The sequence below is a fragment of the Pleurodeles waltl genome, chromosome 3_2, assembly GCF_031143425.1.
Source record: "Pleurodeles waltl isolate 20211129_DDA chromosome 3_2, aPleWal1.hap1.20221129, whole genome shotgun sequence".
In the NCBI taxonomy this organism is placed as follows: Eukaryota; Metazoa; Chordata; class Amphibia; order Caudata; family Salamandridae; genus Pleurodeles; species Pleurodeles waltl.
In genome coordinates, this window is record NC_090441.1 from 24,557,060 (window position 1) to 24,582,544 (window position 25,485).

General features: G+C 46.5%; 1 protein-coding gene across 8 annotated transcripts in view; it reads right to left on the reverse strand.

Moving 5' to 3' along the window:
• NF1 (neurofibromin 1) overlaps positions 1–25,485 on the reverse strand; it is a 1,379,374-nt gene that overhangs the window by 223,968 nt on the left and 1,129,921 nt on the right. For all 8 annotated transcript variants that reach the window (XM_069226659.1, XM_069226655.1, XM_069226657.1 and 5 more), the window contains one exon: positions 12,547–12,677. In XM_069226659.1, the coding sequence (XP_069082760.1) occupies positions 12,547–12,677 (131 nt within the window). The remainder of the gene's footprint in view (positions 1–12,546; positions 12,678–25,485) is intronic.

Here is a 25,485-nt window from a genome sequence, read left to right on the forward strand (position 1 = left end):
CTTTGATGAGCCAGTTGTCTAAGTAGGGAAAGAGATGAACGTTCTGCCTTCACAGGTGTGCTGTGACTACTGCAAAACATGTTGTGAATACCCTGGGAGCAGTAGTGACTCCAAAGGGGAGGCCTTTAAACTGATAATGTTTGCCTGCAATGACAAATCTTAAGTATTTTCGATGTGCAGGGTGAATTGGTATGTGAAAGTAGGCATCCTTTAGATCTAGAACTGTCAAAGACGCCTTGCTGTAAAAATGGAATGACATCCTGAAAAGTGGCCATGTGGAAGTGTTCTGAGGATATATTTGTTTAAAGGTCGGAGGTCCAGTACTGGTATTGAGGGAACCGTCCTTTTTGGGAATCAGGAAGTATAGGGAGTATGCTCTTGAGTCTTAAAGCTCTGGCAGAACGGGTTTACGGCCCCTTTGAGAAGAAGGGCTTGGACCTCTTGTTTGAGAAGGGTTAAATGTTCCTGTGATAGCCAGTGAGGGCAAGGGGAAAAGCAATAACCTTTCTGGATAATGGCAAGAACCCATTGGCCCGTGGTGATGGTGTCCCAGATGGTGTGGACAAGTTGGAGTCTTCCCCAGGCAGGTGTTGGATGATCAGCAGGAAGGTGTAGGTAGTAGGCTGGGCAGTAGAGGATCCGCTTGTGGAGGTGCTCTTTCCTCTCCCTTTGTTATTAGACCCCATGTAGGAGCCTCTACTGTAGGGACACAGGGATTGTCTGGTGTGTGATGGAGAAGCCTGTCATGGAGGATTTATATGCCCCCCCTATACCCAGGGCAACAAAAGGAGCCCCGCTGTGTGGTAGTTTGGAGGGCACTCATGGCCTTGGCAGCATTGGTGGTGTTTGTCAGTTTTTCTAGTGTGGTATCCACCTGTGCTCCAAACAGGTGCTCTTTGTCAAAAGGCATATTCAGAACTTCTGCTGGAAGTCAGGTTTGAAGCCTGAGTACAGAAGCCAGGCATGTCTTCTTAGAAGGACGCTGGTTTTAATCCCCTGGGCTACAGTGCATGCTGCATTGAGGGCACACTTGATGGAATTACTGGAGATGGTTTGACCCTCTGAGACAATCTTTTGTCTCTACTTACAGTGCTCCTCTGAAAGGTACGGTAACAACTCCTCCATCTCATCCCAATGGGTCCAATCGTACCAAGCCAAAAGGGCTTGAGAACTGGCTATGGTCCAATAGTTTGCGGCCTATGCCAACACCCTCTTTCCTGCGGCATCAATCCTCTTGCTCTCCTTTTCTGAGGGAGGAGACTCCCCTGTGGTTTTACTGTTAACCCGTTTATGGGCAGTGGTTGTCACTATGGAATTGGGTGGTACTTGTGCCATGATGTAAAGAGGGTCAGAAGGGGCTGCTTTGTACTTCTTGTGCACCCGTGGAGTGATCACTCTGGAGCACACATACTCCTTAAATATATACTCTGCATGCCTAAACATACCAGGGAGCATGGGGAAGTACTCAGTATCTCTATGCATTGAGGAAAGGCTGTCCAACAAGAAATCTTGCTCTATGGGGTCTTTGTGCAGCTCTACGTGGTGGAATGCGGCTGTCCTAGAGATTTTGTGCTGATAAGAGGTAGTGCCTCTGGTGGCGAGGAGTGTGCAGGGTAAAGATCAGGGTAATCTGGGGCAAAGGGATCACGGTCGTAAGCATCCAATGGGTTTGTATAATCAGGAAGACCTCTTAAACACCCAGTGCGAGACTGTGATGACCCCAGAGGTGTGTCACCCCCTTGTATGGGTGATTGTGGAAATTGAGGGAGTGGAGGACAGGGGAAGGGGTGAAGGTGAGTGTCGGAAAGTCAGTCTTTTTGGCATGGTTACCCCCAATTTTTGCCTGTTTATCAGTGTGTTTAGACTGTTTTCACTGGGATCCTGCTAACCAGGACCCCAGAGATTGTGCTCTCCACTAAATTTGGTTGCCTTGGTACTCTTTACACCCCACAATTGGCATACTGGTGTACTCCTGTAAGTCCCTAGTATATGGTACTCAGGTACCCAGGGCATTGGTACACCAGGGGTCCCCCATGGACCCCTGGTGTGAATTATGCTACCCATGGGACCCTATGCAAACTGTGTCTGCAGGCCTGCCATTGCAACCTGTGTGAAAAGCTGCATGCACCCTTTCACTGCTGGTCACTGTAAGTCACCCCTATGGTAGGCTCTCCTAGCCCAGAGGGCAGGGTGCAGGTTCCTGTGTGTGAGGGCACCCCTACACAATCAGAGGTGCCCCTTCGAACTCCTGTTCTAATGCACTGGACTTCATAAGTGCCAGGGAAGTAATTTTACCCGTGTACTGGCCACATGTCACTCACTACCTGTGGTCCAGCTACATAATGGTAACTCCGAACCTAGGCATGTTTTGTGTTCAACATGTCAGAATCATACCCCAATACTAATGCCAGTATTTGTGGCATGATTCCATGCACTTTGGGGGCTCCTTAAAGGAACCCCCACAGTATTGCTCCTACCAGTCTTTCAGAGTTTGCGGGCAGCCCACGCTGCTGCAGACCCTCAGACAGGTTTCTGTCCTCCTGTTGCTTGACCAGCTCAAGCAGGGGAAGGCAGAACAAAGGATTTTCTGTGGGAGAGGGGGCAACCGGTTTGCTCTGAAGGGCACATTTGGTGTCCTCTTTGCATAATCTGGTTTGCACCAGTCCAGGGACCCCCGGTCTCTGCTCTGGTACAAAAATACACAAAGGAAAGGGGAATGATTACTTCCCTGTCCATCACCACCCCAGGGGTGGTGCCGAGAGCTCCTCCAAGTGGCTCCTTGATTCTGTCATCTTGGAAACAAGATGTTCAAAGGCCCCTCGGAACATCTGGTTGGTCAGGACAGGTGACTAACATCAGTGACCCCCTCTGATAGGTGGTCACCCTGTAGAGTGACCAAGCCCCCTGTTAGGGCTATTAAGGGACTCCCTGGTGGGTGGGTCCCCAGATTCGACATGCAAGACTCCACAAGGACTCCTCTGCATCTACCTCTTCTGCTCCTGGCCACCGGAACCACTGCTGGACTCTTGCAATCTTCCTCTTTCCAAGTCCTCTTGTTAGTTCTAGGAGGTATATACTGGCTGGGGGTCACTTAGGTACTCACTTCTTGGGGTTCCAAGTTCTCCGAGCTCCCCTCTACTCCATTTCCTTGGATGGGGAACTTCACTACACCTTCCACTATTTTAGTATATGGTCTGACACCCCCCCTCCCCCCCCCCCCCCGAATAGGGCCCTAGCTATTTTTCACTATTTTTTTCCAATGCTTGTTGTTCCTATATGCTAATTCCTAATGATTACTATGGAAAATGTCACTTACCCAGTGTACATCTGTTCGTGGCATGAAGTGCTGCAGATTCACATTCTATGCATAGCTCTTCCGACATATGGTGTTGGGCTCGGGGTTTTACAAGTAGTTTTTCTTCGAAGAAATCTTTTTGGAGTCAAAGGCTGAGTCCGAGCCCAACACTAGATGTCAGAAGAGCTATGCATAGCATGTGTATCTGCAGCTACACATGCCATCGAACATATACATACATATATATAGTGTACTTAACTTCAGTTGGGGGACTGTCTATAAGTAATCTAATTCAGTGTTACTATAATAAAGTACCCTTATTTTTGCAACACTGTGCGGTTCCTTTCAGGTGTGACAAGTTGCTGTGTGACTGCTATGGTATTGCAAGTGCTTTACACTCCTCCTAGATACGTCTTGGCTGCTCACCACAGCTACCACTAGAGAGCTCTGGCTTCCTAGACACCGTCTTCATTCACTAATAGGGGTTGCCTGGACCTGGTATAAGGTGCAAACACCATAGGTGTTCATCGCACACCAGGTCAGCTTCCTACACTGAGGAAGGGGGGTAGAGGTGAGGAAGGGGGTGGAGGAGGAAGTGGAGGTGGGGGAGAAAGCCAGCATGGTGGACTAGTAGCAGTGTCCTTTGTCCTCCTCGTGGAAGCGCAGGAACATAGAGGCCCTCTTGAAAAGAGTTTCCTCTTTGGGAGCACAGGAGAGGAAGATGTGGCTATGATCCGACGTGTGCCTTCTTGGATCTGGAGCTTGCGCTGCCTAGTGTCTATTTTCTCCAGAATTGGCTTGACCGGAGTGGGGCTGGTGGAGGACTGGCCCGAGTTTCTGGCTTCCCAGGTTTTCGGGTTCAGAAGGTTTTGGTGCCAAAAGTTTTGTGCTTCAGGCACTTGGTCGGCACCGAAGTGGAGAATGGCAGCTGTTGGGTTGGTCCCGAGGTTTGGATCGACACCGAAACAATCTCTCGGTCATAGGCTGTTGAGGTCGAAGCCCATGGTGTGGCTTTGGTGACAATTTTCGTAGCCGAGCCAGAAGGCGGGTGGCTAAAACTGTTTTACGGTATGGAGGACTGAGGCAGAATAAACCCAGTTTCAGAAGTGAACCATTCCAGTCGATGCCGGAGCCACATGGAAGGAAGGCCCAAAACGGCTCAAGACGGGCGCTGGCGAACCGGAGGACGGAAGGCAGAAGCCCAGCAGAAGCCCGAACCGACAAAAGCAGCAAGAGTACTAAACTAGGAGAAGCGCAACCAACAACAATACCGTCATAACAGAAAGGAAAGATTGAAAAAAAAGTCAATGCCCATGCGCAATATAACTGAGAGAAGGAGTCACTATTTCGTGACTCAAAACACTTCTTCAAAGAAAACCAACTTGCACCACTCCGGACCCAACACTAGAAGACAGGTGTATGCAGAGCATGTATATCTACAGCCACAAATGCTGTTGAACATGCAGTTTAGCTTACAGTGTTGGTAGTGGAGATCCCAGCAAATATCTGTGTTGATTGATAATTACTGATGATAATTCTTCTTGCATGGTGAATTCCAACCTGTCTCATCATGGAGAGGTAACTAGGCTTCAGACTGCCTCACAAATAAACAGGATCACAGACTATAAATAGGCATCAGAAAATGTGACAACTTGCCAATTGATACTTATACTTTAGCTCCCCTTATCCATTATGCACCCTCATTTTAGTTGAACCGTGGTAGTAATGAAAATGTCACTTACCCAGTGTACATCTGTTCGTGGCATCAGTCGCAGTAGATTCGCATGTTCTGCAATAGCTCGCCATCTGGTGTTGGGCCGGAGTGTTACAAGTTGTTTTTCTTCGAAGAAGTCTTTCGAGTCACGGGACCGAGTGACTCCTCCTTTTGTCTCCATTGCGCATGGGCGTCGACTCCATCTTCGATTGTTTTTCCCCGCAGAGGGTGAGGTAGGAGTTGAATTGTAGTAATAGTGCCCATGCAATGGAGTGACTAAGTATGCACCTATTTAAGGTTGAGATGATACATATATAGATAATTGAAGGTAACTTCCAAACTGCTACAGGCTCCCGGGGAGGCGGGTGGGCACATGCGAATCTACTGCGACTGATGCCACGAACAGATGTACACTGGGTAAGTGACATTTTCAGTTCGATGGCATCTGTCGCTGTAGATACGCATGTTCTGCAATAGACTAGTAAGCAGTTATTTCCCCAAAAGCGGTGGATCAGCCTGTAGGAGTGGAAGTAGTCTGAAATAATGTCCTTAATACAGCTTGACCTACTGTGGCTTGTTGTGCGGATAACACGTCTACACAGTAGTGCTTGGTGAATGTGTGAGGCGTAGACCATGTGGCTGCCTTACATATTTCTTGCATTGGGATGTTTCCTAGAAAGGCCATGGTAGCACCTTTCTTTCTGGTTGAGTGTGCCCTTGGTGTAATGGGCAGCTGTCGTTTAGCTTTAAGGTAGCAGATTTGGATGCATTTAACTATCCATCTGGCTATACCTTGTTTTGAAATTGGGTTTCCTGCATGAGGTTTTTGAAATGCAATAAAGAGTTGTTTAGTCTTTCTGATGTTCTTTGTTCTGTCAATGTAATACATTAATGCTCTTTTGACATCTAATGTATGTAGTGCCCTTTCAGCTACGGTATCTGGCTGTGGAAAGAACACTGGAAGTTCCACTGTTTGATTTAGATGGAACGGTGAAATAACCTTTGGCAAAAATTTAGGATTGGTCCTTAGGACGACTTTATTTTTGTGTAGTTGTATAAAAGGTTCCTGTATAGTAAACGCCTGAATCTCGCTTACTCTTCTCAGGGAAGTAATGGCGATGAGAAATGCCACCTTCCAGGTTAGGAACTGTATGTCGCAGGAGTGCATGGGTTCAAAAGGTGGACCCATAAGTCTAGTTAGGACAACATTTAGGTTCCATGAAGAAACAGGTAGTGTTCTTGGTGGTATAATTCTCCTAAGGCCCTCCATGAATGCTTTAATGACTGGTATTTTATATAGGGAAGTTGAATAGGTAGTCTGCAGGTATGCAGATATTGCTGCAAGGTGAATCTTAATGGAAGAGAAAGCTAGGTTAGATTTTTGTAAGTGAAGCAAGTAACCCACTACATGTTCTGGAGTTGTGTGTAATGGTTGTATTTGATTAATATGGCAGTAGCAAACAAACCTCTTCCATTTACTTGCATAGCAGTGCCTGGTGGATGGCCTTCTTGCTTGTTTTATGACTTCCATACATTCTTGGGTAAGTTGTAAGTGCCCGAATTCTAGGATTTCAGGAGCCAGATTGCTAGATTCAGCGATGCTGGATCTGGGTGTCTGATCTTTTGGTTGTGCTGTGTCAACAGATCTGGCCTGTTGGGCAATTTGATGCAGGGTACCACTGATAGGTCTAGCAGCATTGTGTACCAGGGTTGCCTTGCCCAAGTTGGTGCTATCAATATGAGTTTGAGTTTGCTTTGACTGAGTTTGTTTATCAGGTAAGGAAGGAGAGGGAGAGGAGGAAAAGCGTAAGCAAATATCCCTGACCAGTTCATCCATAGGGCATTGCCTTGGGATTGTTTGTGTGGGTATCTGGATGCGAAGTTTTGGCATTTTGCGTTCTCCCTTGTCGCAAACAAGTCTATCTGAGGTGTTCCCCAGAGTTTGAAATAAGTGTTCAGTATTTGGGGGTGAATTTCCCATTCGTGGACCTGTTGGTGATCTCGAGAGAGATTGTCTGCGAGTTGATTTTGTATCCCTGGTATAAACTGTGCAATTAGGCGAATTTGGTTGTGAATTGCCCAATGCCAAATTTTTTGTGCTAGCAGGCTTAACTGCGTGGAGTGCGTCCCTCCCTGCTTGTTTAGATAATACATTGTTGTCATGTTGTCTGTTTTGACGAGAATGTATTTGTGAACTATTATTGGTTGGAAAGCTTTTAGTGCTTGAAAAACTGCTAGAAGTTCTAGGTGATTGATATGCAGTTTTGTTTGATGTACGTTCCATTGTCCTTGTATGCTGTGTTGATTGAGGTGTGCTCCCCACCCTGTCATGGAAGCATCTGTTGTTATTACGTATTGTGGCACTGGGTCTTGGAAAGGCCGCCCCTTGTTTAAATTTATGTTGTTCCACCACAGAAGCGAGAGGTAAGTTTGGCGGTCTATTAACACCAGATCTAGGAGGTGACCCTGTGCTTGAGACCACTGTGATGCTAGGCATTGTTGTAAGGGCCTCATGTGCAGTCTTGCGTTTGGGACAATGGCTATGCATGATGACATCATGCCTAGGAGTTGTAATACCATCTTTGCCTGTATCTTTTGTGTTGGATACATGCGTTGTATGATGGTGTTGAAATTTTGAATTCTTTGTGGACTTGGAGTGGCTACTCCTTTTGATGTGTCTATTATGGCTCCCAGGTATTGTTGTACCTTGCGTGGCAGAATTTTGGATTTTGTGAAATTGACGGTGAACCCTAGTTTGAAGAGGGTTTGTATGATATGATTTGTGTGATTTGAGCACTCTATTAACGAATGGGCCTTGATTAGCCAGTCGTCTAGATATGGGAACACATGTATTTGCTGCCTTCTTATGTGTGCTGCGACTACTGCTAGACATTTGGTAAAGACTCTTGGTGCGGTTGTTAATCCGAAAGGCAGTACCTTGAATTGGTAATGTATTCCTTTGAATACAAACCTTAGGTATTTCCTGTGCGATGGGTGTATTGGTATATGGAAATAAGCATCCTTGAGGTCTAAAGTTGCCATGTAGTCGTGCAGTTTTAGCAATGGCAATACTTCTTGTAGTGTGACCATGTGGAAGTGGTCTGATTTGATGAAAGTGTTCACTACTCTGAGGTCTAGGATTGGTCTCAGCGTTTTGTCCTTCTTTGGTATCAGAAAGTACAGTGAGTAAACTCCTGTGTTTATTTGTGTGTTTGGCACTAATTCGATTGCATTCTTTTGCAATAGTGCCTGCACTTCTATCTCCAGGAGATTGGAATGGTGTGTTGTTAAATTTTGTGCTTTTGGTGGTATGTTTGGAGGGAATTGTAGAAATTCTATGCAATAACCATGTTGGATAATTGCTAGAACCCAAGTGTCTGTAGTGATTTCCTCCCATGCTTTGTAATAATGACCTATTCTTCCCCCCACTGGTGTTGTGTGGAGGGGGTGAGTGACATGTGAGTCATTGTTTTGTAGTAGGGGTTTTGGGGCTTTGAAATCTCCCTCTATTTCTAGGGAATTGCCCTCCTCTATATTGTCCCCGAAAACCTCCTCTATACTGTCCCTGGTAAGTGGACGGTGTTGCTTGTGAGGTGCTGGCTTGTGTGCTTTGACCCCGAAACCCCCCACGAAAGGGCGTTTTACGGAATGTGCTGTAATTCCCTCTGCTCTGCGGGGAGTAGAGTGCGCCCATGGCTTTGGCAGTGTCCGTATCTTTTTTGAGTTTCTCAATAGCTGTGTCCACTTCTGGACCGAACAGTTCTTTTTCATTAAAAGGCATATTGAGAACTGCTTGTTGAATCTCTGGTTTAAATCCAGACGTTCGGAGCCATGCATGCCTTCTGATAGTTACAGATGTATTAATTGTCCGTGCAGCTGTATCTGCAGCGTCCATGGAGGAACGTATCTGGTTGTTGGAGATGGTCTGTCCCTCCTCAACCACTTGTTTTGCCCTATTTTGGAAGTCTTTGGGCAGATGTTCAATGAGATGTTGCATCTCGTCCCAGTGGCCTCTGTCATAGCGCGCAAGTAGTGCCTGGGAGTTCGCGATGCGCCACTGGTTTGCAGCTTGTGCTGCGACTCTCTTACCAGCTGCATCGAACTTGCGGCTTTCTTTATCTGGGGGTGGTGCATCTCCAGATGTGTAAGAGTTGGCCCTTTTCCTAGCTGCTCCTACAACAACAGAGTCTGGTGGCAGCTGTGTTGTGATGAAAACCGGGTCCGTAGGAGGCGGCTTATACTTTTTTTCCACCCTTGGTGTGATTGCCCTACTTTTGACCGGGTCCTTAAATATGTCCTTTGCGTGCCGGAGCATACCAGGGAGCATAGGCAGGCTTTGGTAGGAGCTGTGGGTGGAGGAGAGTGTGTTGAACAAGAAATCATCCTCGACCTGTTCTGAGTGGAGGCTTACGTTGTGAAATTGTGCTGCTCTAGCCACCACCTGAGAGTACGCGGTGCTGTCTTCTGGTGGAGATGGTTTTGTAGGGTATGCCTCCGGGCTGTTATCTGACACTGGGGCGTCGTATAGGTCCCATGCGTCCTGATCTTGGTCACCCTGGCTCATGGTGGTGTGAGCTGGGGAGTGTGATGGCGTTTGTGCTGGTGAAACGTTAATCACGGGCGGAGGAGAGGGTGGTGGTGTAACTCTTTTCACCACTTTTAGTTGTGGTGCTTGTTCCGTCTGGAACTCCAACCTTCTCTTTCTCCTAATGGGGGGAAGGGTGCTTATTTTTCCTGTCCCCTGCTGAATGAAGATACGCTTTTGCGTATGGTCCACATCAGTTGCTTGTAGCTCTTCGTCAAACCTATGCTTTTGCATTTGGGAGGTTAGCGAGTGCTCTTCTGTATAAGAGCCTGAAGCTGGGTCGCTTGCAGTTTGTTTCGGCATCGAAACTTTGTCTGCGTGTTTTTTCGGCTCCGAGGTGACTTTTTTCCTTTTCGGGGCCGAAACCTCTCGGCGTCGATCTGTTTCGGTGCCGCTGTCTCGGCGTCGAGCCGTGTCCACACCGGCATCTCGGTGTCGAGGCTTGTCTCCAGCACTTTCTCGGTCCCGAGAAGGCTGCGTGCCGGTGTCTCGACCGGAGTCGGACGATCTCGGCACTGTTTGGGCCTTTTTCGGTGCCGACGGTCGGTCACCGAATTTATGGGTCGAGCCATGGCCTGGTGGCAGTGGCGTCCCCTGGGCCTTGTAAATGTTTCTTTGTGTGGTTTTCGACGTCTTACTCACGGTTTGTGTATCGTCGAATCCTTCGGAGTCTGAGTCTTGGATCGAGAAGGTACCTTCCTCTTCTTGTTCCTCGAACTCCCGTTGGGCTGTCGGTGCGGACGCCATTTGAAGTCTTCTGGCTCGACGGTCTCGGAGTGTTTTTCGGGACCGGAACGCACGACAGGCCTCGCAGGTGTCTTCGCTGTGCTCAGGTGACAGGCACAGGTTGCAGACCAAGTGTTGGTCTGTGTAGGGGTATTTATTGTGGCATTTGGGGCAGAAACGGAACGGGGTCCGTTCCATCGGCGTTCCTCAGCACGCGGTCGGGCCGACCAGGCCCCGACGGAGGATCGAAAAACTACCCCGAAGGGCACCGGAGCTCTTCGATCTTCGATGCGTTGTTGAATCTAAGTACGCCGATCCCGAACGCAACAATACCGACGAAAATCTTCCGAAATTAACTATTTTTTCCGTTCCGAAACTCGGAGCGACAGGAACACGTCCGAACCCGATGGCGGAAAAAAAACAATCGAAGATGGAGTCGACGCCCATGCGCAATGGAGACAAAAGGAGGAGTCACTCGGTCCCGTGACTCGAAAGACTTCTTCGAAGAAAAACAACTTGTAACACTCCGGCCCAACACCAGATGGCGAGCTATTGCAGAACATGCGTATCTACAGCGACAGATGCCATCGAACTTAATATTTCATAGCCCAAGTTCATCATCATTAAAATATCTTCAGGTATATGACTGGATCCCGAATATTCTTTTGCATGTCCTAAGGGAGGCTGGTGACTGATCACAAACAACTCAACATAGTATAGAAAGGCCCCATTGTCTAGTTTTTGTACAGAACAATCATCTTTAAAGAGACTTTGTGCACCAGACTTAACACAGTGCCAGATTCACCTTCAATTTAATCTTATACCTGTACGATATCCCATGTAAAGGAAGGATGGCTAGGTTTATGTGAAATATAATGCGAGATTAACTATGACAAGTGATCCTTCAGACTGTTCCTTCTGTGTAACTTCTAACATTTTCCATGAAGTTTCCTTTTGACAATACCTGACCCACACAAACAACTTTGATAATAAAGTGAGATTGTTTATTATGATTATAGTCAAGAGGGTTGTGGAGATGTTGAACAGAGAGTAAGGGTGACATTATATGTGAGGGAGGAGTTTCCTGCTCAATCTTTGATTTCCATTTTCCAACAAATGTACCATGAAACAAAAATTCAAACTATTCACATTACAGAGCCTTCAAGCTTTTCAACTACAGAAGTGGTGGTAGGCATCACTGGATCTCTTTTTCCAACCTCCGATTTGAAAGTGCCACATGAACAACAGCCTAAAGCTTCCCATGGGAAGGGTGTACTTTCAGTTTACAGTCCTTGGATTTGGTAGTGTTTGGTCACATTCTCAGACTGTCAATACATGTAGTTCTTTACATCTGACAGAAAGGGCAAAACACCTTGCTACATAGACAATTGAAGCTTCAAGCAATCTTGTGCCTAAACTTGATTTAAAAAGAACTTGAATCAATTTTGGTTGTGCCCACTCAATAGCTCCAATTCACTGGAGCTAGGTTGTACAGTGGTGGGGAATGCTTTCCTGCCACAGGGCAAAAACAGACATCATCCTTCGCTAGATCCCATTTTGTCAGGCTTTCAGTTTGCTTTCCGCTTTTGTACCAAATTATAACCTTTATCTTTCTGATGACTCATATGCAGCAGTGAATAAAGCCTCTTCTTCAAGAAAGTTTCTGAACCTGTTTGAAAATACAGTCTTGGGCCACCTGTCCAACCTGGTACAGATATCAAGGTAACCACACTTTTATGTCCTGTGTCAATGCAACTCACTCAATTTACTGACTGCAGAATTCTTTCACTCAGACACTCCTAAAGTGCCAACTGTCACTAATGTTTCCTTTTGTGATGGAGTGAGCGTTTGGACAAGTACTCCTTTCAATGGCCCCTGGAATTATCATGGTCAGTTCTCCTCATCAGCATCATGAAATTGTAATACTTTGTCTAATTGAACTCATAAAGCAGATGTCATGCATGGCATGAACAAGAGGACACAGTGGTGGTTCAGGGACTTATTTCTCTCAAAACAGTGAATATCTAGATTTGGGTATTGGACAGGTTCAGCAGACTGACCCCTGTGTGCCATGTGTAGGAGCTTCCCAGGCTAATCTTTTCGATGATTTCTGAAATATCAACAGATCTGCTACTGTTTCCATAAACATCAATCATACCTTCAGGAGCATCACAATGTGTAATATAATAATGTAGAATAAAGACATAAGAAATCCAATATCCTTACAAGGACCGTAAGCAGGAGAGCTTGAATTCTGGTGTCAGTCAGAACCTCTTCATCAAGAAGCACATTGGACTCTGACACAGACACTTTCCGTAAATGAGGATGCTGCTGAGGTGATGTTATTCTCTGTGTTTCTGTGAAGGGAAAAACTTGTTTTATTTACTGCATCAGTCTACTACAACCGTAAATGGTTCAATTTTTAATCATAATATAATACACTTTGCTAAAGCAATCTCTACATAATGACTAAAAACAGGTAATTTTAAATAAAATTATTTTCTTTTTAAAATGCATAATTCATTTATTTACCACTCTAGATCCCTTTTTCCTTTTAATGACAAAATAAATACCACTATACCACAGCAGGTCACAAGTCGTTCTTTAAGCAATCTGAACCCCATCTGTCCGCTGAACAAAAACATTTCATATTTTTCGAAGTTGTAGAAACAATTTATCTTGTTACTTTGTGAAGATACACAGGACTCGCTGCGCTGACTTGCATTTGTTGCATACAACCATGTTTCTGCGGTCAGACAGAACCTTATTAAACATGCTTATTTTTTTACAAATTATTTCACCAGAGATAAGAAAAAATTTCTAGCAGCTCTGGAGATGGTTGGACTGAGGCTGTGAATTTGCTAAGAAAATGAGAGAGAGACAAAATGTCAGTTGGTCTTTAATGAGGCAAGGATTATTGGTGCCTGGACTAAGTGACGTTTTGTCATCCCAAAGCAGCAGAGTATTGCATGTTGCCTGTAGGGATAATCTGGCACTCTCTGCTGTTGCTGTCCTAGGACGGAGCCATATAATAGGTAATAATTAGTGCCATTGTTCAATCAGAAAAAACGTTCTATGAACTATATTTTATCAGTACTAAATGGGAAGCAACCAATTAAGTTAATTAAGATATCTCTCAGCTGTACTAGATTGAAACTGATAATGTGTTTAATATTATTTCACTACTGAATATAATAGAAGAAATTTGCATTTCTATTAGCAATTCCCTACTGTTGAAGCGACTGAATAGCACTTTAATGCCATTCAGCCATTTAAAGATTCTGTTGACAAGACGCTGGTCTCGACAAACACTGATCTGTGGGAATGGCCGATAAAATAGCGTATTTTCAAAAAACACAACCAGCGCAAGACTGTCCGTAACTGGCATCAGGCGTTTCCCTGGAAGGCTGGAAGGGCAGGGGGCGGTTTTGACAGGCAGCTCTAACTCTCTTCATTAAAGGAGAACCTCTGAGTGACCATTTGTGGACTTCCTCATGGCAGGGAGGGAGTTCCAGGTTTTGGCGGCGAGGTGGGAGAAGGATCTGCCGCCGGTTGTGGTACGGTGAAGGTGGGGGGACTGTTCCGAGGGCGAGGTTGGCAGAGCGGAGCTGGTGTGTCAGGTTGTGGAAGTTGAGTCGCTCGTTGAGGTAGGCCGGTCCGGTGTCGTAGAGAGCTTTGTGAGCGTGGTTTAGGATTTTGAAGACGATCCTTTTGTTGACGGGTAGCCAGTGGAGGTCCTTGAGGTGGGCAGAGATGTGTTCGTGTTGAGGACGAGACGTGCTGAGGCGTTCTGGATGTGCTGGAGTTTTTTCTGGAGCTTAGCCATTGTTCCCGCATAGAGGGTGTTGCCATAGTCCAGTCTGCTACTAACGAGGACTTGGGTGACCGTTCTTCTGGTTTCCACGGGAATCCACCTGAAGGTCTTGCGGAGCATTCGAAGGGCGTTGAAGCATGAGGACGAGATGGCGTTGACTTGCTGGGTCATGGAGAGTGAAGAGCAGAGGTTGCATGCGTGGGGGGCAACCCCAGGGTGGCCGGCCACCAGGAGTCACCCCATGCTGACATGTTGGGGCCGAAGATGATGATCTCTGTCTTTTCTGAATTCAGCTTGAGGTGGCTTGCTTTCATCCAGTTGGTGATAGCGTGGAGTCTGGTGTGGAGGTTGTTCTTGGCGCTTGAGTGGTTCTTCGTGAGGGAGAGGATGAGCTGAGTGTTGTCTCCGTAGGAGATGATGTTGAGGCCATGGGATCGGACGATGTTGGCGAGCGGAGCCATGTGGCTATTGAAGAGGGTGGGGCTGAGTGAGGATCCCTGGGGGACTCTGCAGATGGTCTTGGTGGCCTTTGACTGGAACGGGGGGAGGCAAACTCTTTGTGTTCTTTTGGAGAGGAAGGCGGTGAGCCAGTCCAGGGCTCTGTGACGAATTCAGGCGTCTAAGAGGCGTGTGCAAAGGGTGTGGTGACATCCGGTGTTGAAGGCTGCGGAAAGGTCGCGGAGGATGAGGGCAACGGTTTCACCTTTGTCAAGCCTGGTCCTGATGTCGTCGGTGCAGGAGATGATGGTGGTCTCGGTGCTGTGGTTTTTGCGGAATCCAGACTGGGAGACGTTGAGTAGGCTGTTGTCCTCCAGGAAGCGGGAATGTTAGTCGTTGACTATCTTCTCAATGACCTTCGCAGGGAAGGGGAGGAGGGAGATAGGTCGGTAGTTTTTAAGGTCTTTGGGGTTGGCTTTGGGCTTTTTGAGCAAGGCATTGACTTTGGCGTGTTTCCAGCTTTCCGGGAGGATGGCGGTCTCGACGGAGCTGTTGATGATGGTCCGGATTTGGGGAGTGATGATTTGGCTGGCCTTATTAAAGATGTGGTGAGGGCAGGGGTCAGCTGGAGAGCCGGAGTGGATGGTGCTCATGGTTTTGGTGGTTTCTTCATCGTTGGTGGGGGTCCAGGCGCTCAGTACGTTGGTGTAGCAGGGTGCGATGGGATCGACCATGTCAGTGGTGGTGGTGGTTAGGGACGGCGCTGCGAAGCTTCCATGTATGTCTGTGATCTTGCGGTGGAAGAAGATGGAGAGGGAGTCGCAGATGTCTTGTGAGTGGGGAGAGTCAGTGGAGCAGGACTTGGGGTTGGTGAGTTCCTTGGTGATGTTGAATAGCTCCTTGCTGTTGTGTGCGTTGTTGTCAATCTGTTCTTTGTAGAAAGATCTTTTGGTGGTCCGGATGAGCTAGTGGTGTTTGCGCATGGCTGAATTGAGGGCAGTGAAGTTGCTCTCTGATTGTTCTTGGCGCCAGGTTTTCTCGGCTTTCCGACATTCTCGTTTGGAGGCCTGAATGTCTGCGGTGAACCTGGGAGCTTTCTTGTTGACGCAAGTGTTGCTGGTTTTCTTGAGTGGAGCGAGGGTGTTGGCGCAGTCGTCGAGCCATTGTTTGAGGTTGAGGGCGGCGGTGTTGGGGTCGTTGGTTTTGGGTGGTAGGGATTGGGCGAGGTTGGAGATCAATTGTTCCCTGGAGATCTTCTTCCACTTGCGGTGAGGGATCGGATGCTGTTGGTAGTGGGTGGTGGGCTTCAGGAAGGAAAAATGAACGCAATGGTGGTCGGTCCAATGGAGTTCGGTGGTGTGAGTGAAGGTGATGTGGCTGCTGGAGGAGAAGATGGCGTCGAGCGTGTGCCCGGCTGAGTGGGTGGGCGAGGTGACCTGTTGCTTGAGGCCGAGGTTGTCCAGTAGGGCAGCGGAGTTGCAGTCGCTGGTGTTCTCCAGGTGGAAATTTAGGTTGCCGAGGAGCAAGTAGTCCGTGGAGGCGAGGGCATGGGAGCTGATCGTGTCGGTGATGGCGTCGCAGAATTGGGGGCGGGGTCCTGGTCATCTGGAGAAGAGGGTTCCTCAAAGGGTGGTGTTGGCGTTGATGTGTATCTGAAAGTGTAGGTGTTCTGCGGCATCCAGGGCATCGTGGGTGTCGGTGGAGATCCTGATGGAGCTTCTGTGGACTATGGCGTTTCCTCCTCCTGGTTTGTTGATACGTCTCCTCGGGTGATCTTGTACCCCTCAGGGATGGCTATGGCGACGTCTGGTTCTGATGAGGGGTTCATCCATGTTTCGGTGAGTAAGGTGATGTCAGGGGAGGCTGACGTGAGCAGGTCCCAAACAGAGCCAGTGATGGGAGATGTTAATACCCAGAAATTATCCAGGAATAAAAGGTGAGTTAGAGAATGTCTGTTTTGCTCCACTTCTCACTTCAGCATCAGTCAACAGGTTGAGGCAGGAATTTGCTGGCTCAAGAAAATATGGCAAAGGTCAGGCAATCTATATCATTACAATTAATTAATTAAAATTAGGACATTACACTTGCTGCCCTCTCTGAAACACGTGGAAAGCTGGATGAGCCATAATTGGCAATAAGTGAATAGAAGTAAACATAAGCTACTGTTTTGGAAAGAGGATAAAGTTAAACAAATATCTACGCTCTCTTCCATTGAGAAGCTGTTATAAAACTGAAGGTAATGCAATTAAGCTCCTATCTTGGTTACATCTTTCCATTAATGTTCAACAGGTTGTGGCAAAGAATAACCTGGTTCAACTTGTTCATTTAAGAACGTACTTCACTTTGCCCAACACATCTGAGGAACATCCATATCAGGGGTTAAACAACTTGTTTCTTGCGTATGCCCATGTTATCTATTTAAGCAAGGCAAAGAGCGGTATGCCAGATAGAAAAAGCACATTAGATTGGGGTATTTATTTTTAGTAAAGAGCTATGATGAGAGAAGGCTACTTTAGTTGTTAGACAAGCTCTTTACCACCTTCCATTGGATGCCAACACTCATTTTAAATGTGATGAAAGAACTGCTCCATGACATCTACAAAGTAAAATCGACACTTCTCAATCACCTCCGGTGCTTCACTAATGTGATCAAAACCTGTTGCCTCAAAGAAAATAAACTTCAATCAATGGGAGGTTGTTGACAATGTTCTCACTAATTTCTGTGACTGACAAACTTCCAGGAGAACAAAGCAGAGAGATAAACTTTAACAATCTGAAACTGAAATTCATAACTCATTTGTTCTGTTGAGCTTTCCTGTCATCAGACCTCACACAACACTCGCAATCTGCAACCACTACTGAACATATTGATGATAAAGAACGCATTACTTACATTTATTCTGGTTGACAATCTATCTACCTGCCTACTCCGCACCTCTTCCAGCTCCCTGAGGCACCCCACTGAGTCCAGAAAAGTTAAAATAGCTCTTGCACACAAAAAGGGGGGAGCCATGGCTCAGACTCTAATTTGCCACATCCATGGTCATCACAACAAAGAGCACTGCCACTCTGACGGCAATACCCATTTATCCCCACATCCATACAGGTGGAGATCAGACTGACAAAACTGGCAAGATTCAAGCGCAGAAGGCAAACTTGGAACATCATTAACAAATAGCCAAGACCCCTACTCAGGATGGGGAGGGACAAATGGTCTATGAGCAATCTGCAGGTAGAGTACCCACCTGAAAGATTGCTATAGAAGGCAAGTAATGAGTTCTTCTGATGGACACTCCTACACATAAATTTCTCATCTTAAGAATAGATAACCAAGCTGCGCTTCCAAATGAGGTGGGCCTGAGGATTCTATAATACCAAGAGAATTGTAACACAGATCCGGCAAAAAGACGACCCCGCAGACTTCAAAGTAGAACCAGCAACAACTGGTGAAGATGTGGACCGAAGTCCATGCAGCAGCTCGAGAGATATCCAGAACGGGAAAATCACTGAACAACCCTGGAGAGGTGGAATGAGCCTTCAGAGGGCGGCTCACTGGTAAAAGTGCAGCTGTTTATGTTCTAGAAGATGATGCAGCTGGAAACTGTCTACTTCTGAATCACCTTACACTTCTTGGAAACAGTGCAGCAAAGGAAGAGCTGATCAATGAGGTGATGCTCAACAGTCCTGTCAATGTAGAAATTAATAGCCCTGTGAAAATCCAGATGGAGCAGCATTTCCTCATCCTTGGCAGGAAGCGGAAAAAACAACGCCAACATAATGGACAGGCCATCAAGAAACAGAGATACCATCTTTGTAAGGAAGGAAGGAAGGAAGGAAGGAGGCCCTTGTCTGAAGAACCAGTCTATTTGGGAAGAATGAATGGTGGAAACACAATCAGGGCCTGCAGATAGCTCAAATGACAAGCAATCAGAAAAATAGCCTCAAGGGTGGTAAGTCATAACAGACAACCGTAGGTTTGTCATAACAGACAAACATAGAATTAAATTGTGAACTCGTATGAAAGCTAAGTGCCAGATTCAGGTCCCAGTGAGTCAAAACAATAGGGAACATGTAAGCCAAGCCTTTTAAGAAATGCATCACAATAGGCACCTTAAAAAAGCACTTGCTGATACAGCAAACAAATGATAGTTAAAGGCTAACAAATAACCATTAACAAGCCTTACCAGTCAAAAGACCGCACAAAGAACAAAACATCAGGTAAATTATCCTGGACCGGGGTCCTGCATGTTCCTCGGTGCAACAAGAAACAAAAAGTGACTACTGACCAGAATGAAAACGTTACTTACCTTTGGTAACGCATTATCTGGTAGAGACTATCTAGCTGCAGACTCCTTACTATTAGAATTTCCTGACGTCAGCTTGGAATCCAAAACCTCTGCTGAGCAATACCCTTGTGTGCGCCGTCTGAAGAGACCAAGACCTTTTGTTGCTTCTGCATCAGCTGCCAAGCCAGTGGCAAGTCAGGTGGCACTACCAAGGTCCCCTTAATCCTACAACCTGTGGTTGGGGTTCCCTTTGAGAGGGTAGGGACTGAAATTGTTGGTCCCCTTGACCCTCTTACAGCATCTGGGAACAGATTTATTCTGGTGGGGGAGGACCATGCCACCAGGTACCCAGAGGCCATTCCCCTTAGGACCACTACAGCTCCTGCAGTGGCCAAGGCCCTCCTGGAAATCTTCATGTTTGATACCTTAAAGCAATGTGGAAGGAATTAGGTGTAACATAGAAATTCACCACCCCTTATCATTCACAAGGAAATGGGTTGGTTTAAAGATTCAACAAAACCCTTAAATGTATAATCATGGGACTTTCAGAAAAGCTCAGAAGGAGATGGGGTGTCCTTTTACCTTGCCTTCTTTTTGACTACAGAGAGGCTCCACAAAAGGGAGTGGGTTACAGCCCATTTGTACTTTTGTTTGGACATCCAGTTATGGTTCCTCTTAGTCCTGTAAAGGAGGGATGGGAGCAACCTCTCACTCCCCCCACCCCCATTAGGACATAGTTAACTAAGTGCTAGGCCTGTGTTCTCACATGGCAGAGTACTACATGAAGAAAGCTTCCAAAAATCTTAAGGCCAGCCAGGAGCTTCAGTAGCAATGGCATGACCAAAAGGCTGTGCTGACTGTTTATCAGCCAGGACAGAAAGTGTGTGTATTGCAGCCTGTGGCCCCAAGAGCAATCCAGGACAAATGGAGTGGCTCCACACAATAGTGGAGAAGAAAGGTGAGGTCACCTATATGGTTGACCTGGGCATTCCAAGAAGCCCCCACAGGGTGCTTCATGTGAACCGCCTTAAACTTTATTATGACAGGGCTGACATGAGCTTGCTCATGGCCACTCATGAAGGGCGGGAAGCAGAGAGTGGCCCTCTCCCTGACATTCTCTCCCACCACCCTGTTGATGGTTCAGTGGATGGAGTAGTCTTTGCAGCTTGCCTCTCTGAACAGCAACAAGCTGACTGCAGACAAGTTCTCAGTCAGTTTTGTGAACTCTTTTCTTTGACACCCAGTCAGACAACCTAGTGTGCACATGATGTGGACACAGTTGAAGGTCTGCCTGTTAAAAGTAAAATCTACAGGCAGCGTGACCATGTCCGAGATTGCATCAGGGCAGAAGTCCAAAGGATGCTAGGGTTAGGGGTTATTGAGCCCACAGACAGCCCTAGGGCTACTCCAGTAGTACTTGTACCAAAGCCTCATTCCCAGGGAGGAGAGAGAGAAATGAGGTTTTGTGTAGACTACAGAGGCCTCCAACGCAGTCACTAAGACTGATGTCTATCCTATCCCCAGGGCAGATGAACTGATTGATACTTAGGCTGCAGCCAAGTATCTCAGCACTTTTCTTTTAACTGCAGGCTATTGGCAGATCAGATTGACTGATGCTGCTAAGCCTAAAACTGCATTTTCGACTCCCGATGGCACTATCACTTCACAGTGATGCCCTTCAGTTTGAAAAACGCACCTACCACATTCCAGAGGTTGGTGAATCAAGTTCTGTCAGGCCTAGAAGACTTTAGTGCAGCATATCTTGATGATATTGCTCTCTTTAGCTCCATCTGGCAGGATCACCTTGTCTGCCTCAGGAGTGTACGTGTGGCCTTGAAAAAAGCAGGCCTCACTATCAAGTCTACCAAACACCAGATAGGGCAGAGCAAAGTGGTTTACTTGGGCCACCTGGTAAGTAGAGACAAAGTTCAGCCCCTACAGAGCAAGATCCAAACCATTATGGATTGGGTTGCTCCAACTACCCAGACTCAGGTCAGAGCTTTTCTGGGCCTGACTGGGTATTACAGGATAATTGTAAAAGGGCATGGCTGGCTCCATTGTGCCCCCGCTTGAAAGATCTCAATACTTAAAAGATGTCTAAAAAGGTAGAATGGACAGGTAGCTGTCATGAGGCCTTTGATGCCCTGAAAAAGGCCACGTGCTCAGCTCCAATTCTTAAAAGCCCTGACTATTAAAAACAATTCATTGTCCAGACGGATGCTTCAGAAATAGGAATAAGAGCAGTACTATCTCAACTTAATGAAGAGTGCCAGGATCAACCTGTAGCTTTTATCAGCAGAAGGTTGACCCCCAGAGAAAGGCATTGGTCAGCTATTGAGAGGGAGGCCTTTGCTGTGGTCTGGGCCTTGAAGAAGCTGAGGCCATATCGGTTTGGCACTCACTTTACTGTTCAAACAGATTACATGTCCCTCTTGTGGCTTAAACAGATAAAGGGTGAAAATCCAAAACCGATATGGTGGTCTATTTCCCTATAGGGGATGGACTTTTCAGTAAAACATAGGCCTGGGAGTAACCATGCCAATGCAGATTGGCTTTCCAGATATTTCCATTTAGAAAATGAAAACTCATCTGGGTAAGGCTAGTCTTATCCTCTTTCATTTGGGAGGGGGTTATGTAGGAAAGTAGTATCTTTCTGACATGGTTACCCTCCACTTTTTGCATGGTGTCAGTGTATTTAGGCTGCAGTACACTAGGATCCGGCTAATCAAGACCAGAGTGTATGTGCGCTCTCCTCTAAATTTGGTTGCTGGTAAACTTTTGCACCCCACAATTGGCATACTGGTGCACCCATGTAAGTTCCTAGTATATGGTAGTTAGGTACCCAGGGCATTGGTACACCAGGTGTCTCCCATGGGCTGCAGCAAGCATTATGCCACCCATGGGAGCCCATGCAAACTGTCTCTGCAGGCCTGCCTTTGCAGCCTGCGTGAAATGGTGCATGCACCTTTCACTTCAGGTATAAGGCTTGCCTTATATCGCGGTCACTGCACTTGGACACTGTAAGTCACACCTCTGGTAGGCCCTTAGGCCAAGGGCAGGGTGCACACCCCTAAGTGTGAGGTTGTTCCTGCACAAGCAGGGTACCCCTAGAAAACCCAGACTCCATTCCCTGGGCTTTGTAAGTGTGGGGCAGCCATCTTAGGTATGTTGTGGACACTGATCAACACGAGTAGTCCAACTAAATAGTGGTTTCTCCAAACCTAGGCATGTTCAGTATCAACATGTTGGAATCATGCAATTATACCGATTACAGTGCTAGTTGCATTATCCCATGTACTCTGGGGGTTCCTTAGAGGATCCCCTAATTGTGCCTGTACAGCCTTACGTGGTCTGTCTGCCAGCACATGCTGCTGCCGACCCCTGATACTGTTCTTCCCTCCTGCTGGTGAGCCTGGCTCAGGCTGGAGAGGCAGTAAAAAGTATTTTCTGCAAAGGAGAGGTGTGACCACCCCACCCTTTGAAATAGATGTCTCTGGGGTGGGTGGTCTCTGAGCGCCACCAGGCTGCTTTGAAGGGCACCTTTGGTGCCCACCTTGCATAATCCGATTTGCACCAGTTCAGGAACCCCCGGTTCCCACTCTGGTGTGAAACCACACAAAGGACAGGGGAGTGACCTCCCCTCTGTCCAGCTCCTCTCCTATCATTGCCTTGCCTATCATTAGCAGATATGAGCCAAAGTAGACCAGGCCAGTGCTACATTGCCACCGCACTGCCAATTAAGCATTGGCAATGAGCTCATTATTCTGGGTACGGCCAGATTCAAAATACCAGGCAAAAACAGGAGCTCTCAAGTTGAGCCATAGCAGGTAAGTAACTTGGAATGAAAATGTCACTTACCCAGTGTACATCTGTTCGTGGCATTGGTCGCTGTAGATTCACATGTTGTGCACAGTCCGCCATCTGGTGTTGGGTCGGAGTGTTACAAGTTGTTTTTCTTCAAAGAAGTCTTTCGAGTCACGAGACCGAGGGACTCCTCCTCTTTGCTTCCATTGCGCATGGGCGTCGGCTCCATCTTAGATTGTTTTCCCCGCAGATGGTGAGGTAGGAGTTGTGTGTGTTAGTAATAGTGCCCATGCAATGGAATGAATAAGTACGTACAAATTAAGGTTAAGTAATATATATATATACAAATGTTGAAGATAACTTCCAACGGCTACAGGCTCCCGGGGAGGCGGGTGGGCACATGTGAATCTGCAGCGACCAATGCCACGAACAGATGTACACTGGGTAAGTGACATTTTCAGTTCGATGGCATCTGTTGCTGCAGATACACATGTTGTGCATAGACTAGTAAGCAGTTATCTCCCCAAAAGCGGTGGCTCAGCCTGTAGGAGTGGAAGTAGTCTGAAACAAAGTTCTCAGTACTGCTTGACCTACTGTGGCTTGTTGTGCGGATAGCACGTCTACACAGTAGTGTTTAGTAAATGTGTGAGGCGTGGACCATGTGGCTGCCTTACATATTTCGTGCATTGGAATATTTCCTAGGAATGCCATGGTAGCGCCTTTTTTCCTGGTTGAGTGTGCCCTTGGTGTAATGGGCAGTTGTCTCTTTGCTTTAAGATAGCAGGTTTGGATGCACTTAACTATCCATCTGGCTATACCTTGTTTTGATATTGGGTTTCCTGTATGAGGTTTTTGAAATGCAATAAACAGTTGTTTTGTTTTCCTAACCTCCTTTGTTCTGTCGGTCGATGTAGTACATTAGTGCTCTTTTGACATCTAATGTATGTAGTGCCCTTTCAGCTACTGAGTCTGGCTGTGGGAAGAACACTGGTAACTCTACCGTTTGATTTAAGTGGAACGGTGAAATAACCTTTGGTAGGAATTTAGGATTGGTTCTAAGTACAACCTTATTTTTGTGTATTTGGATAAAAGGTTCTTGTATTGTAAACGCATGAATTTCACTTACTCTTCTTAGAGATGTGATGGCAATGAGAAATGCAACTTTCCAGGTTAAGAATTGTATTTCGCAAGAATGCATGGGTTCAAAAGGTGGTCCCATGAGTCTTGTCAAGACGATGTTAAGGTTCCATGAAGGAACAGGTGGTGTTCTTGGTGGTATTATTCTTCTTAGGCCTTCCATAAATGCTTTAATGACGGGTATCCTAAACAGTGAAGTTGAATGGGTAATCTGCAGGTATGCAGATATTGCTGCAAGGTGTATTTTAATGGAAGAGAAGGCTAGATTTGACTTTTGTAAGTGTAGTAAGTATCCCACTACATCTTTTGGGGATGCGTGTAATGGATGAACTTGATTATAATGGCAGTTGCAAACAAACCTTTTCCATTTGCTTGCATAGCAGTGTCTAGTGGATGGTCTTCTAGCTTGTTTTATGACTTCCATACATTCTTGAGTGAGGTTTAAATGTCCGAATTCTAGGATTTCAGGAGCCAGATTGCTAGATTGAGCGATGCTGGGTTTGGATGCCTGATCTGCTGTTTGTGTTGTGTTAACAGATCTGGCCTGTTGGGTAACTTGACGTGTGGTACTACTGACAGGTCTAGTAGTGTTGTGTACCAAGGTTGTCTTGCCCATGTTGGTGCTATTAATATGAGTTTGAGTTTGTTTTGACTCAATTTGTTTACTAGATATGGAAGGAGAGGGAGAGGGGGAAAAGCGTATGCAAATTTCCCTGACCAGTTCATCCATAGGGCATTGCCTTGAGACTGTCTGTGTGGGTACCTGGATGCGAAGTTTTGGCATTTTGCGCTCTCTTTTGTTGCAAATAGGTCTATTTGTGGTGTACCCCAAATTTTGAAGTAAGTGTTTAGGATTTGGGGGTGAATCTCCCATTCGTGGACCTGTTGGTGATCTCGAGAGAGATTGTCTGCTAGTTGAATTTGGATCCCTGGAATAAACTGTGCTATTAGGCGAATGTGGTTGTGAATTGCCCATTGCCATATCTTTTGTGCTAGGAGACATAGCTGTGTCGAGTGTGTTCCACCTTGCTTGTTTAGGTAATACATTGTTGTCATGTTGTCTGTTTTGACAAGAACGTATTTGTGGGTTATGATGGGTTGAAATGCTTTTAGCGCCAGGAATACTGCTAATAATTCGAGGTGATTTATATGCAGTTTTGTTTGATGTACGTCCCATTGTCCTTGGATGCTGTGGTGATCGAGGTGTGCTCCCCACCCTGTCATGGAAGCATCTGTTGTTATTACGTATTGTGGCACTGGGTCTTGGAACGGCCGCCCTTTGTTTAAATTTGTACTGTTCCACCATAGAAGCGAGATGTATGTTTGGCGGTCTATCAACACCAGATCTAGAAGGTGACCCTGTGCATGTGACCATTGTGATGCTAGGCACTGTTGTAAGGGCCTCATGTGCAGTCTTGCGTTTGGGACAATGGCTATGCATGAGGACATCATGCCTAGGAGTTTTAAAACCACTTTTGCCTGTATTCTTAGTGTTGGATACATGGCCTGTATGACCTTGTGAAAATGTTGAACCCTTTATGGACTCGGAGTGGCTAATCCTTTTGTTGTGTTGATTACCGCTCCTAAGTAGTGCTGTATTTTGCACAGCACAATGTGTGATTTTGTGTAGTTGAGGGAGAACCCGAGTTTGTAGAGGGTTTGTATGACATACTCTGTGTGTTGTGA